General features: G+C 39.0%; 2 protein-coding genes across 12 annotated transcripts in view; both read right to left on the bottom strand.

Annotated features, from left to right (window-relative positions):
• The window catches only part of LOC125904881 (gastrula zinc finger protein XlCGF57.1-like), a 31,692-nt gene that overhangs the window by 8,450 nt on the left and 9,173 nt on the right, over nucleotides 1–14,069 (bottom strand). For 2 of the 11 annotated variants that reach the window (XR_007451536.1, XR_007451540.1), the window contains exon 3: nucleotides 13,146–13,309. The exons of 8 other annotated variants lie outside the window; for them this stretch is intronic. The gene's annotated coding sequence lies outside the window, so the exon portion shown is untranslated. Of the gene's footprint in view, nucleotides 1–13,144; nucleotides 13,310–14,069 lie in introns of those variants that run through there. One more of the 11 variants, XR_007451532.1, reaches the window with a different exon arrangement.
• Nucleotides 8,118–12,791, bottom strand: LOC125904892 (zinc finger protein 32-like). Its single transcript, XM_049602605.1, has 2 exons — nucleotides 12,541–12,791; nucleotides 8,118–9,148 (listed from the first exon to the last, which is right to left on the bottom strand). The coding sequence occupies exons 1-2, from the start codon at nucleotides 12,701–12,703 to the stop codon at nucleotides 8,208–8,210; spliced, it is 1,104 nt and encodes a 367-aa protein (XP_049458562.1). The 5' UTR covers nucleotides 12,704–12,791; the 3' UTR covers nucleotides 8,118–8,207.

Raw genomic sequence — 14,069 nt, 5'->3', positions numbered from 1 at the left:
ACTGGGGCTCCAAAACGACATGGATCAAGAATGGGTGGGCGGGGGGCCCACAGAGAGTGTTTACACACAGGGCACAAAATTTGTTGCTGTGCCCCTGTATGTAGTCGTCGATGTGTGAAAACCATATCAATACAGTCTACACTTATTTTTGTTTATTGACTTTGAAAAACTTTGTGTAAAATAGTTTTTGTTTCTTAAAATGTGTGTAACCAAAATAAAAATTATTCAATCAAAACTTGTTTTTTGATTCAGAATCTGTTTTTTGTTTATTGCTAAGTAGGGCTGGGCGTATGGCTGAAAAGTATATCACGATATAGCTGGTTCATATTGATAGATAACAATAATTATTGATAATTTTTACCTATTTAAAATAAGGACCAGGAGAAAATAAATACATTTTAACACATTTATTTTAAACTCAGTAGCTTTCTTCTGATTTCAGTCACAGTCATCAGTCAAGGCACACGGAGGAAAATGTAATATCAACACAACCATTAGAAAACACAGATAAATGAATATACATAAGATGGTTTAAAAACTACTATTCAACTATTTCCTCGCTATCCGCACTCATTCTTGCTGCTCATTCCACGATGTGTTGTGTTCAGTGTTGCCAGATCTTGGGAAAGAAACAAGCAGGACCAGCAACCAAAGTGACTTTACAAATAGATTATATTTACTGCCCTTGAACTCTACCAAACCAACTAGCCGACCAAAAACGTGGAAAGAATAAATGAATGAATGAAAATGAAAGTAAAGACGTTGCATATAAGGAGCCATTTTACTTTCACTGTAACAGTGCTGAATGATGAGTACATATTTCACACAGAGTCTGAATCTGCACACTGCCTTTGAATCATCCCCCTCTTGAAGTCGAATCTTTTAATCCTCTCTTTCTACAGATCTTTGACTGACCTTCTGTGTGTATGGGGAGAAGGAGAGGGGCGGAGGGAGCGGAGCTGTGGAAACATCCTGCAGTCCAACCCACTATCAAGAGTTTAAATAACTCATCAGACAATAATAATATATAATTATAGCAAGCCATAATAAGCAACTGCACTTTAGAAACAAACCCCAAAAACCGCAACTACCAATATTTGTAAGCATCTTTACAAAAAAACAAACCCAAAGTCGTGGCTTATAAGCGGACCTGGCAACCCTGGTTGTGGTCACATATGAGGATGGTGCAACCAAACCTGCCGTTGTTAGCTGTTTGCATGACACCGTTGCTAGGTTACCAGGGAGCAAGTGAGTGTGTTCATGCAACCAACCTTGCACAGCCCGACGCTGAGGGTAACTCGCGTGGCTTTCATGTTTTTTCCCGACAGAATAGTGTTTATCGCGAGACGATGGTTTTTAAGAGGAGAGCCTCTGCATGTCCTGATAAACAAGTCTAAATACAGCTTATGTTAACTAGCGGCTAACAGCAGGTTTTTTGGGGATATTTACTTTACAATTTTTTAGCGATTAGATTTTTTTTTTTCACAATTTTATTTTATTAATTTTTTGCAATCATTTTTCAAGCATTTTTTCATGAAACATTTTGGCTTTTTTTTGGTTGTTTCATTCTTTAAATTTATTTGGCATTTTTGGCATTTTTTAAAAATATTTTTTATTAATCCATTTTTTGCCAAATTTTTGTTTTGTTGTTTTCTTTTTTGGGGGGTGGAATAATCTTTTGTCCTTTAAATTATTTTTTGCTATTAAAAAAAACATGCCTTTTTAACCCAAAGCAGGTTTCCTTTCTTTAAAATGTTTTGGCAATTTCTTTCTTTAAAAAACTCTTCCAATATGGATTTAGACAGCATGTTTTTGCGATATTTACTCTTAAAAATTTTCTTTTTGCATTTTTTTTCATTAATTATTTTGGGGGGCATTTTTGTTTTGTTTTTTTCTTTAAAAATTTGGGCAATTTAATTTTTTATTCTGTATTGATTTTGCCAAAATTTTACTCTTTAGAAATAAACTTGAGCAATACTTTTTTCCATTCAAATATGCATCTTTTTCTTTAAATTTTGGGATTTTTTTTGTCCTTTAAAATGTTTTTGGATTATTGTTATTATTTTTTTTACAGGCTTTTTTTCCCCAAGGCAGGTTTAGAGGGTATGCTCTCATAAAAATGTTTTGACATTTCTTTAAAAACTTTTCCTGATTTGATTTTAGAAGGAATATTATTGCGATGTTTAATTTTTTTGTTTTATCTTAAATGGTTGTGATGTGTTTATTTTACCACGATTTTTTAAAGAAAACTTGCATGTTCTCTTCAAAAATTGCCAAAATTACAACATCTATCACAGCCAGAAACTTTAATCTACGATTTTTTTATTTATTTATTTATTTTTTTTGCAAAGTTTAACCAAATTTAACCATTTTTTTCTTTGAAAAAAATGTTTTTTTTTCCTTTCAAAATTTCATTCATTCATAGAAACCTTTATTTAATCACACCTGTTTCAAACACAGAGCTGAAAGGAAGAAAAACAAATCCAGGTCTGAAAATAAAACTTTATATGATTTGGTTTCATGATGATGAATCTTCTCCAGGTGTGAAACCTGCATCAGATCTGGTTCCTGTGGAGGCGGTAGTGTTTTATTCCACCACATGTTCCTCCTCTGATGTTCAGGTTCTTCCTCTCATTTGTCTCTGTCCACACAGCCAGAGCTGACTGTGGTCAGGTGACCTGACTCAGGTGATCTGTCAGTGCAGGATCACAGGTGTGAGGGGACGTGCCCTGGAGAACAAAGGAGAGAGAAATGTTTGTTGGAGAAGAAGGAAAGATGTCTAGGGAGAGGGACAAAGATCTGCAGCTCCTGAAAGTGAATTTAGAAATCGATTGAAGGTTTCAGATTCTCTGGTGAGTACGATTCTTTGCATCGTGGTACCTGAGATATATTTCTGTATTTTGAGGGTAGGATGTAAATGTCTTTATTTTTTTTAAATGATGTTTTAGTCGGACTCTAAACTATTAATTAGCTTACCATTAACTATTAATTGTTATTGCTTAATTTGGAGGTTAAAGTCTTCATAAACAGTTTCTGAGTTTTCAATTCAGTTTTCATCAGAATTTAAAGGAACCAAAATTCTTTAAGTTTCCACATATAATCAGAGCTCAGTTAAAAATAAAGAAATACAAGAACATTATTTAAATAACAAAACAAATTTATTTTAAAACAGGAAGATTATTTAAAAACAAGAACATTAAAAATCATACATTTTAAAAAAGAATGAAAATTGAAAAGTTTTTCAATTGTCTTTTTAAAAATAATTTTTTTGTTTAAAATTGTATCTTTTTAAATTCTTTCCTTGTCTTTAAATGTACTTTTTAAAAGTAATTTACTTGTTTTTCTTTTTAAATAATTTTCTTGCTTCCAAATTCAATTCGATCTCAGTCAACACATCACCATAAATCACAAATTGTTTATTGTTGTGACTCAGCCTCAGGGCCCTATTTCAGAAAGCAGGATCAGTGAAAACTCTGAGTTTGTTCAGCCTGAGATAAAACTCTGAGTTTTCTGTTTCACAAAGCCAGCATAACCCTGAGTCAGTTACGACAACGTACTCTCCACAGGTGTGTCAACGGTGGTCGTTGGAGTCGTTAGAGTCACATGAGGCCATTTGTGAACGACCATTGTTTGTAGAGGTTAAGCTGTTAAGTCTCCTGGGCAAGGATGAAAGGACAGCATTATAGGTGGGGGATAGGTGGTGTCGCAGACCTCCTCCTCTGTTGAGAGATGGCTTTTCCAATTTCACATAGATGGCTTCTTTTATACCTCTTTCAAACCATCTGTCTTCCCTGTCCAAAATGTGCACATTGCTGTCTTCAAAGGAGTGTACTTTCTCCTTTAGACAGCTGAGTCTTGCCCTGACGAGTTAGCCCTTCTGTGTTGGGCCATGTGTTTGTTTAGTGGTTGTTTTGTTTCACCAGTGTACAAGTCTGGGCATTCCTCACTGCATTGGACAGCGTACACTAGGTTGCTCTTCTGAGTGTGTGATGTATGGTCTTTGTCTGAGTGTGTTGCTGGGTTTGAAACATACAGGGATGCAGTGTTTGTTGAGTTTTTCCTTACATTGTACCTTCCTCTCAGTATCTGATGATTGTTGTCATGTGTTTGAACCAGTATCAGTGAGGTTGAACCCATGAGTGTTTTTATACACTCTTTTAAATGTACAATGTCACTGATGACATGTTTCTATACAGATACTAGGCCTACTGGGGGTGATCCTTTGTAAGTCATATGATGTTTTTCCTGCCTCTGAATATTTGGGTTGAACTTTATCCATGTTTGATGAGTCTGATGAAGCTGAAACACGTTGTTCTTAATACATCATGTTTCTGGGGTTTTGACCTTTTCAGACTTCATTTCCTTCCCTGTTCACCTTATAAGGAGGTGAAGTTGTTGTGCCAGAAACCTCTCCTCTCCTTTTTAGATGATGGTACTGATGTTGGACGTCCCCTTCTGGTGTGGTTCTCTGATGAAGATACAACTGACTAATGCTGATTTAACCCACTAAAAGCTGGAGTGACATCACTTTTCTTGTGCTGCTTTCAGATGCCTTTTTCAAACATTTAGGTCTTTGAATGTCTGAGCTAATTGATGTGATTTTTCTCTTTTTCTTTTTTTTTTTCCCAAACATGGGGGCAAAAGACGATGAGCAACTTGGTTAAGAAATGTCCCACAGATACCAAAGAATTAATAGATTTAGAAAATTATTAGAAAAGAAAAAAAAGAGATTAAAGTTAGAGGAAAAACTATAATTATCATTACTTTTTAAAATTATGTTACAGAATTATTATTATTTCAAACACTCTTTCCGGGTCACTTCCTTATTTGTTTAGTGTTTCTTTCTCATTATTTAAAAATATATTCTTAAAGAAGAAGATTTAAAAAAAAATCAAAAACAAATAAATAACTTAAAGAAGAGAAGAAAATTACTTAAAAAATGACAATGTAAAACAAGAACATTAAAACAAAAGGTAATATAAACATTTAAAGAAAATACAAAACTATTATTTGAAAATAAAACAAACAGGAAAATTTATTAAAAAAATCAAACTCAACTCAAATTTATTTTTTGTTAGCTCCTATATTAGGAAGTGGTTGGGTGCTCCTAGGTGCCTAAGTAGTGTTGCATGTATGGAAAAGGGATACTTCAGCTGCCAATATCTAGTTTAACAGAGGAATTTAAATGTACCAAGGTCAGGACAGAGCTCTTGTTATCTGGGAGTAAGGACGTGGTAGTTAGGAGTGTGGTTCCAAATCCAACCAAGGGGAGGAAGTGGAACCCAAGATCGGCAGTTCAGGAGGCAGAGGCAGCTCTTAGGCATGCAGAGATTGTAGGTAATGTTCAGTTTGGCCGGGGAGGACTGGGGCTTGGCTCAGGCAAACTGGTATGGAATAAAGCAGGTCTCAAAGATAAAAGAAAGCTGGTTGTGGAACAGATACGCAGACAGTAGTAGATATTAAGGGGTGCAAAGGTAGTGGCCCAGGCTAAACAGGGACAGTGGTTGAACTGGGAAAGTGTAGAGAAGAGGAAGCTTAGTTGGAGGGACCTGTGGAGTATGGAGGAGAATCGTATTAGATTCCTGGTAGGGGCTACATACGATGTGTTACCAACCCCCCAGAACCCCTTTTGTTTGAGCCCATGCTGCAAGGTGAGTGTGTTTGCTGATCCTGTAACTTTATTTAGCTCCTTTAACTTTAGCTTATATTGTAGTTATGCTATGTAGTGTGTGAAATAGAGTATGGTGAATGTGCTAGGAAAGGTAGTATCGGCACTGTCTCTACCTGGAGCTCGCATGTACGGAGCCTGGGTTTGGTTGAAGGTGGCAGTGCTGTTTGGGCTGAGAAAGCCATGTGTAAGTAAGGTAAAGGAGGTTGTTGGGTTGGTGTGGGGAGCAGTGAGACCTGGCATTAGGGGAGTGTCTCTGAGACGCCAGAGATCACTGTCTAGCCTCCTGGAGGTGTCGTGGGACCAACTAGACGAAACACTGGTGAAAGGAGGTTCCCACCTGATGACCCCAAAGACATGTTAGTTATCACTGCTCACTGGTCTGTATAGTTAAGCCTTGCCATAATAGCTTATCATAGGGCTTAGGAGGTTATTCACTGAGTGCTGATCCTTTCTCTAGAGCACAAACTTCTTGTGTTTATTTGAACTAAAGCACATTTAAACAAATCAGGTTGACCAAAGTGCTGTACAAAGGTAATAAATGCCACAAAATGCATACAAAGGGGCGACATAACCATCAGGTACACAGCTCACACATTTAGAGACACAACACACACATGCACACATCAGGGAAGACCACATCACGGGGACTCAAACGCTAATGAATAAAAGTAGGTTTTGAGGCTGGACTTAAAAGAGTCAGTGGAGGGGGCAGATCTGATTGGGAGGGGGAGGCTGTTCCACAGTTTGGGGGCAGACACAGCAAATGCACGATCACCTCTGAGCTTAAAAGGATAGTGCACCCAAAAATGAAAATTCAGCCATTATCTACTCACCCATATGCCGAGGGAGGCTCAGGTGAAGTTTTAGAGTAGTTTTGCAGAGATCCAAGGGGAGAGGAGGTAGCAACACAACTCCACCTAATGGAGGCTGACGGTGCCCCAGATTCAAACGTCCAAAAACACATCATTGAAACCACAAAATATCTCCATACTGCTCGTCCGTAGTGATCCAAGTGTCCTGAAGCCCCGACATAAAAAGTTGTTTGGAAAAACCTCATTTGAACTCTGTTTTTAGCCTCACTGTAGCCTGTAGCTCTGACTGCCTCTCTGTGCACCGCGCTCACGTGTGTGCGCTTGTGCGCAACCAGCGAAAGCATGAGCTTTGCTCACCTGTGTTTACATCACGTGACACGTGCACCGCAGGGAGAGACAGCAGTAACCACAGAGCTGAAAGATAATTTGCACTACGGTCTTTTAGCAAAGGACAGCCCAACATGTCTGAAGACTTTGAAACTGAGGAGGAACAGCATTTCTTTGTTGAGCCGTATTTGTTTGAGCCCGAGTATAGAGATGGAACTCAGGCTACTGGACGAAGCAGCCGCCGCAGCTCATGAGCCTAACCCTCAGCCAGCTGCAGAATACCGGAGTCGAGCACTGCAAACCTGGTGGTGTAGTTGTTTCAAATGCAAAGCAATGCCAACGGATGAGGAAAGTCTTTGCTGCTCAGACCGGGAAATGGCGATGCCTGCACTTGAGAATCTGGACATCAGTACTGACGAGACTGCTGCTCTTCAGAGACCGTGCATCACCAATCACCCTGAGTGCACGCGCATGTGAGTGCGGTGCCCAGAGAGGCAGTCAGAGCTACAGGCTACAATGAGGCTAAAAACAGAGTTCAAATGAGGTTTTTCCAAACAACTTTTTATGTCGGGGCTGCAGCACATTTGGATCACTATGGATGAGCAGTATGAGCAGTAGATACTTTGTGGATTCAATTTTGTGTTCTTGGACGTTAGTCTGGGGCACTGTCTGCCATTAGGTGTGCTAGCCGCTGCAGCCGGATGAGAGGACTCTAAAAATTCACCAGGGCCTCCGTCGGCATATGGGTGAGTAGATAATGGCTGCATTTTCATTTTTGGGTGCACTGTCTCTTTAAGTCTGGAGCGTGAGCCAGCCAGGAGCCCCTATTAAGCCCTATTAAGGGCTTTGCACACAGACAGGAGAACCATAAAGTCAGTTCTGAACTTTACTGGCAGCCACTGGCGAGAGGCCAAAACAGGTGTGATATGGTCTGTCCTCCAGGTACCTGTGGGAACAGGAAATTTACTTAAAAAAAAAAAAAGTTAAGAAAATTATTTAATTATTGTTTAATTCTTTTAAATTTCTTGTTTATACATTTCTTAAAATATTCTTTTAATTTTCTTTTCTAAATAAATGTTCCTATATTTAACTTTATTTTTTATGAACATGTTTTTAATTACATTTTTAATTCTTATTTTAATTTAAATAATTTTCTTTCAAATGTCATTTTTGCTCATTTGTTAACTCATTTCTTTTGTTGCTCACTTCCTTCTTCTCATGTTGTTAAAAGACATCAAGCCAATTATTTAATATAACTGACTTCCTGTGTGGAACACTGACACTAACAGAAATGAAAGAGTCAGAACTCGATCTCAGTCAACATTTATTTTCTGTAAAAGACATATTAAATTCATTTGAAGCCATCACCGTCATGTTGGCGCCGCTCGCTCACAGCTTCAGGAGCCACTGCTGCTCTCACCAACACACTTGTGACTCTTGACCTGTGACTGCCACGTGAACCTCTTCTCACACACACTGCAGCTGAACTGTTTCTGTCCCGTGTGTACGGAGAAGTGATACGTCAGGTTTGCCTTCTGAGAGAAACTCTTCTCGCACACGGGGCAGCTGTATGGTTTCTCCCCCGTGTGCACCGTCATGTGTTTCTTCAGCCCGCCCTTCTGTGTAAAGCTCTTGTCACAGAACAAGCAGCTGAACGGTTTCTCCCCGGTGTGGATCCTCAGGTGGTTCACCAGCGCACTCCGCACGGCGAAGCTGGTGTCGCAGAAGGAGCAGCTGAAGGGTTTCTCTCCGGAGTGACACCTCATGTGACGGATTAGATTTGGCCGTTGGGAGAAACGTTTCCCGCAAACGGAGCAGCTGTACGGTTTCTCTCCTGTGTGGAACCTCATGTGTCGTCTCAGACTGTCCTTACGACCAAACTTTCGTCCACATTCGCAGCAGATAAAAGACTTCCTGCTGCCATCATGTCCGTCATCGCCAACTGGAACGTCATTTTTCAGAGAGTTTAAACCTGACGGAGGTTCTCTGGTCTCCTTATCTTCATCATCATCATCATCATCGTCATCATCACTGACTTCAGTCTCGGGTTCAGAGAGGTCTGACGCCTTGGCCCCCCCAACTGGTCCTCCACAGTGGTGTCCCTCAGACTGAGGTTTCTCTTCATCATCTTCACTCTTCACAGGGACAGGAGTGAATGTGAACTTGGTGATATCAGCCTCCTCCAGCCCTTGAAGCTGCTCTCCCTCCTGACTGCTCCACAGTTCCTCCTCTTCCTCTTTAATGTGTGGGGGCTCTGGGTCCTCCTGTTCCACACTGGAGCTCCACTCCTGCTGCTCAGGGGGAACCTCTTCTTTAACCAACTGCTGCTGCTGGACATCTGCACCAAACAGGAAACAGGAAACAGAGACGCTACAGACAAATGTTGTCGTTCAAATCACAGCTCAAAAACTCAGTGTTTAACTTCTACAGATCATTTGATGAAGCTTTTAGTTATAAGAATGACTTTCTTATATTTCATTTTCTTTTGAAAACTTTTTTAAAAAAATATAGTCTAATTTCTTTTTAAAACAATTTTCTACTTGTTTCTTTATTTATTTAAAAAAACTACTTTTTTAATTTCTTGTTTTTAGATTTTTTGTTAATTTTCGCTTTTAAATAAGCTTCTTGTGTTTATTTTTATAATCTCTCATTTTAATTTATGTTTTTAATTTCTTAATTTTAAATAATTTTCTTGTTTTTAATTTTTGTTTTTATTAATTCACTTATTTTTAATGTTCTTATTTATAACATTTATTTTTAATTTTCTCATTTTAACAATTTTCTTTCATTCAAATAATTTTCTTTTTGAATAATTTTTTGAATTTTTTAAAAAATTTTCTTCTAAATAGTTTTGTTAATTTTTTAAAGCATTTTTTATTTTTAATTTTCCTCTTATGAATTTTTCTGTTTTTAATTTTCTTTAATTTAAATAATTTCCTTTTTGAATAATTTTGTTTTTAAATTTTCTTTATTTTAAATATTCTTTTTTAAATTTTGTTTTAAATTTGTTTTAAATAATTTTCTTTTTAGTTTTCCTCTTTTAAAATTTTCTTGTTTTTAATTTTATTTTCAAAATGATTTTCTTGCTTTTAAGATTTATTGTAAATAATGTAAAAAATAACTTTCTTGGATTTAATAATTGTCTCATCTTTACTTGTCTTCTTTGAAAATATTTTTAAACTTTCTTTATTTCTGACTCTAATATTTGGGGCACATTAAGGAAATGAATTTATGATAAACAAAGGTAGATACGTATCATCAGTCACTAAACCACTCTTTTGACCACTCTTTTGGCAGTATGTTCCTCTTCTATGAGGTAGCGTTTACTGATATTTGTACGTAGATCAGCAATGTCGGTTAAAGTTGATGTTGTTTTTGATTGGCCGACACCCATCAACCTGAAACCAACCGATGAGCCCACCACCTGTAGGGACAGGCTCTGTGGTCAGGGTGTGTTGTGATCTGGGCGGCAGGCGTCGATTATTATATATATTATATTATATTATTATTATATCTTGTGCAATTATTCAGCTGTGTAATATTCTTATGTATCCTAATTCAATCTCACTAACACCACTCTTTAATGTATATTTAGAAGTAAATATGTCTTATTTCTTTGTGTTGTACTTAGTAGCATTAAACATATTTTATGTTTATATTTAATTTTTTGCACACTATAATTTATGTTTTACATACTGGTGTTAACAATGTAGCATAATGCACATGTTTTTGAATATACTATTTCATTTTTATATTTTATTTTTATATTCTTCCACACTTTATGTACTCAACACATTATACACATTTCATTTTATTTTATTTTTTTCTACTTTATAATTTCTTGAAGCCTATATACACTGTAAGAGCAACGCTAATGTATCCAAGTTATTTGATTTCTGATCAATATCAAAATAAATTACAAAAATTAAATATAAAAATATAATATGTGCATCATACTACAGTGGAAAACTAGTATGTAAAATATAAAATATGTAAATGTGTAAAAAGTATAAAAATGAAATAAAATATAAAAAAACCCCTTCAACCATAAATAATAATAAATAAATAAATATAAAAATAACATATGTGCATTATGCTACAGTGTTAACACGACTAGTGCTGAGTTTGTAGTGTATAAAATATATAAAAATAATAGGCATGTCCCGATCCGATCACGTGATCGGAAATCGGGGCCGATCACGTGGTTTCAGACTCGATCGGAATCGGAAGTTACATCCCGATCAGGGATCGGATATAGGCCTATGACATATCAGATACATGTCAGGGTTTTCCCTATTTGTCTAAAGCAAGACGGCTGCATGGGGGGCGTTCAGATGTAGCTCTTTTGCACTCTCAAACCCATTACTTTTACTGTAGACGTGCGTCATGTGCGCTCATAACCCAAAGCGACGCCAGCGGCGCGCCTTCGGTGCAACGCGCTTGTTTTTCGTGCACGTCCGTGTGTGTGTGGCTGCGTCGTCGCGGACATGTAACGATATGAAATGACGGCGCTTGCGAGAGTGTGAGAGACGATCGTCCGTGTCACCGTGTCAGCTGACTGTTTAGTACGTGTGTATGGCTGAATTGTTTCACTGTTGACTTCCAAGCAGCTGTTGTTGTTGATGTTTGAGCGCTACAGACCCCAGCAGCAACAACAGTCACTGCAGCTTCTACTGAGAGCGAGTCAGACGTAACGCACGTGAGACAGACACACGGACAGACTGCGCAGATGTCGCGGACATCGTTAAACTTTTCACACTGTTGTGTGACGGCAGATGCAGAACCTGGTATTTATTTAAAGTTAGAGAGGGGGAAGGAGTGAGGTGAGCTGGGTGAGGGAGGGAGAAGGAGTGAGTGAGGTGGGTGAGGGAGGGAGGGAGGGAGGGAATGAGGGAGGGAGAAGGAGTGAGTGAGGTGGGGGCAGGTGAGGGAGGGATAAAGGGAAGGAGGCTGGTGATTGAGAAAGGCATGATAAGCTATTTTATTTTTGACCAAATGTTCTTGTTGCTGTCTAATGGATAATGGAATTAATATTATACCGTGGAGCTACTGTACTATTATCATACAGTGAGGTTTTGATATCATGACATGTCTTACAATACTGCAATAAATGTCATGGGCTTGTTATTGGGGTACAGTATTGTAATATTGTGATATTGTTACATCCCTAGTAGAGCACAAAGAACAGAAAAATAGTGGGATGATACAGTTAATCTACAGTAAAAAATTTTACTGCATTGCCAAAGTATCGGATCGCGACTCGGTATCGGCAGATACTCAAAATCAAATGACTCGGACTCGGACTCGGGGGCAAAAAAACGTGATCGGGACATTCCTAAAAAATAAATGATAATAAATATAAAATGATATATGCACATTATGCTACAGTGTGAAGACTGGCGTGCAAAATATATAAAAACTATAAATATGAAATATAATGTGCAGAGTGAATAAAGTGTGTCAGGTGAGCTTTAAAATGTTTCCTGCAGTAAACTGACTGTGTAATTTTTACCTGTGATTAATAAACATAATACTTTGTATGTGATTGTTATAATCAACAGGACTTTATCTGATTAGTCCGATTAGTGGTTATTACACATTAGTGATGACGTCACGGCGCAGCGCTGCTACCTTCGGCCCGTTCTGTTCTGTTAGCAGGAGCTAGCTGTTAGCTGCTAACAGCCTTTGTGTATGAACGGACGTTTCTGCTAACGTTAGCTTAGCACCGACCTGCTTCTGTCCGCTGTTTGATTTTATCCAGCAGCTTCCGGTGGCGGCGGTCCATGTCCTCTTCATACTCGGTTATTGTCCTCTCCAGATGTCCAAAGATGTCCTCCACTGCCGCGGTGAGCCGCTTGTTGATGAAAGTCTTCAGGCCCTGGAGTCTGGACATGTTGGACCCAGAGACAGGGGGACAGAGGACAGGAGAGACACACCGACGTTTCTTCTGCTTGTATTAAAGCTCGGACTACTGCTCGCAGCTTCACGGAAACACACAAAGACGACTTCCGGTTCAGTTCTCCAAAATAAAACGGGTCCGGCCCGCTCAGCCAATCAGAGCTTCAGGGTTCCTACACATTTGGAATTTCAAAATTCCATACTTTTCCTTTTTTTCTAAACATGCTTCTGTCAGGCCAGATGTGATTAACCATCCTGTTCTCATTGTGCAGTCATCAAATACTGCAGCTTGGTCACTACGTCAGACACTCAGTGTTCCTACACATTTGGAATTTCAAAGTTCCATACTTTTCCATACCCTAATTTCCAGACTTCATTCATCTTCTAACCGCTTCATCCTCTTGAGGGTCGCGGGGGGGCTGGAGCCTATCCCAGCTGACATCGGACGAGAGGCAGGGTTCACCCTGGACAGGTCGCCAGACTATCGCAGGGCTGACACATAGAGACAGACAACCATTCACGCTCACATTCACACCTACGGACAATTTAGAGTCACCAGTTAACCTGCATGTCTTTGGACTGTGGGAGGAAGCTGGAGCACCTGGAGGAAACCCACGCTGACACGGGGAGAACATGCAAACTCCGCACAGAAGGGCTCCCACGCCCGGGATCGAACCGGCAACCCTCTTGCTGTGAGGCGACAGTGCTAACCACCACACCACCGTGCCGCCCTAATTTCCAGACTTCTCTGTGTTTTTTTTTTGTTTTTTTCAGAGAATATGCGACATCTGAGTAAATATATCAGTGTATCATATTTCACATCATATTCAATTATTCTTAACAGGCGACTGTAGCCAAGTACCATAATGGCATGCAAATAAAAACTCAATGTCTGGGCTGAGGCAAAAAGGTTGGGACTCTGGGTGCAAGCGATGCAGTAACGAGACGTCGGTGTTTTTCCTTTCATGTGGCTCAGAATCGTTTCTCCCTCATGTTGGCGATGTCAAACAATTTCACACAAAGCTTGCATCTAACTCTGTGTGTGAATTGGGAATCCTTGGCCAACCAGTATTTATATACGGTATTGTGAAGCCATCCATCCAAAAACTTGCATCTACCCATTGTGAACCACGTGAAACTCGTCTTCTTGTCGAAGGTGCAGTTTTGGAGTGAAACGTGATACCTGGGGGGCTGGAGGAGGGTCACGGGGCAGCGGACTGGACATACCACTTGTCAATCAGGTAAAAGGGGCGGTATGTTTTCTGAGACGTTTGCTCTCACACAAACTGAGCTTGGCCCGGCATAAAACACGATCCGGATTGATTAAATTATTTTTGGAAATACCTAATTTTCTATCTTAG

Source organism: Epinephelus fuscoguttatus, linkage group LG17 (genome assembly GCF_011397635.1).
Source record: "Epinephelus fuscoguttatus linkage group LG17, E.fuscoguttatus.final_Chr_v1".
NCBI classification, from domain to species: domain Eukaryota; kingdom Metazoa; phylum Chordata; class Actinopteri; order Perciformes; family Serranidae; genus Epinephelus; species Epinephelus fuscoguttatus.
This window is presented reverse-complemented; position numbering and strand designations above follow the sequence as displayed.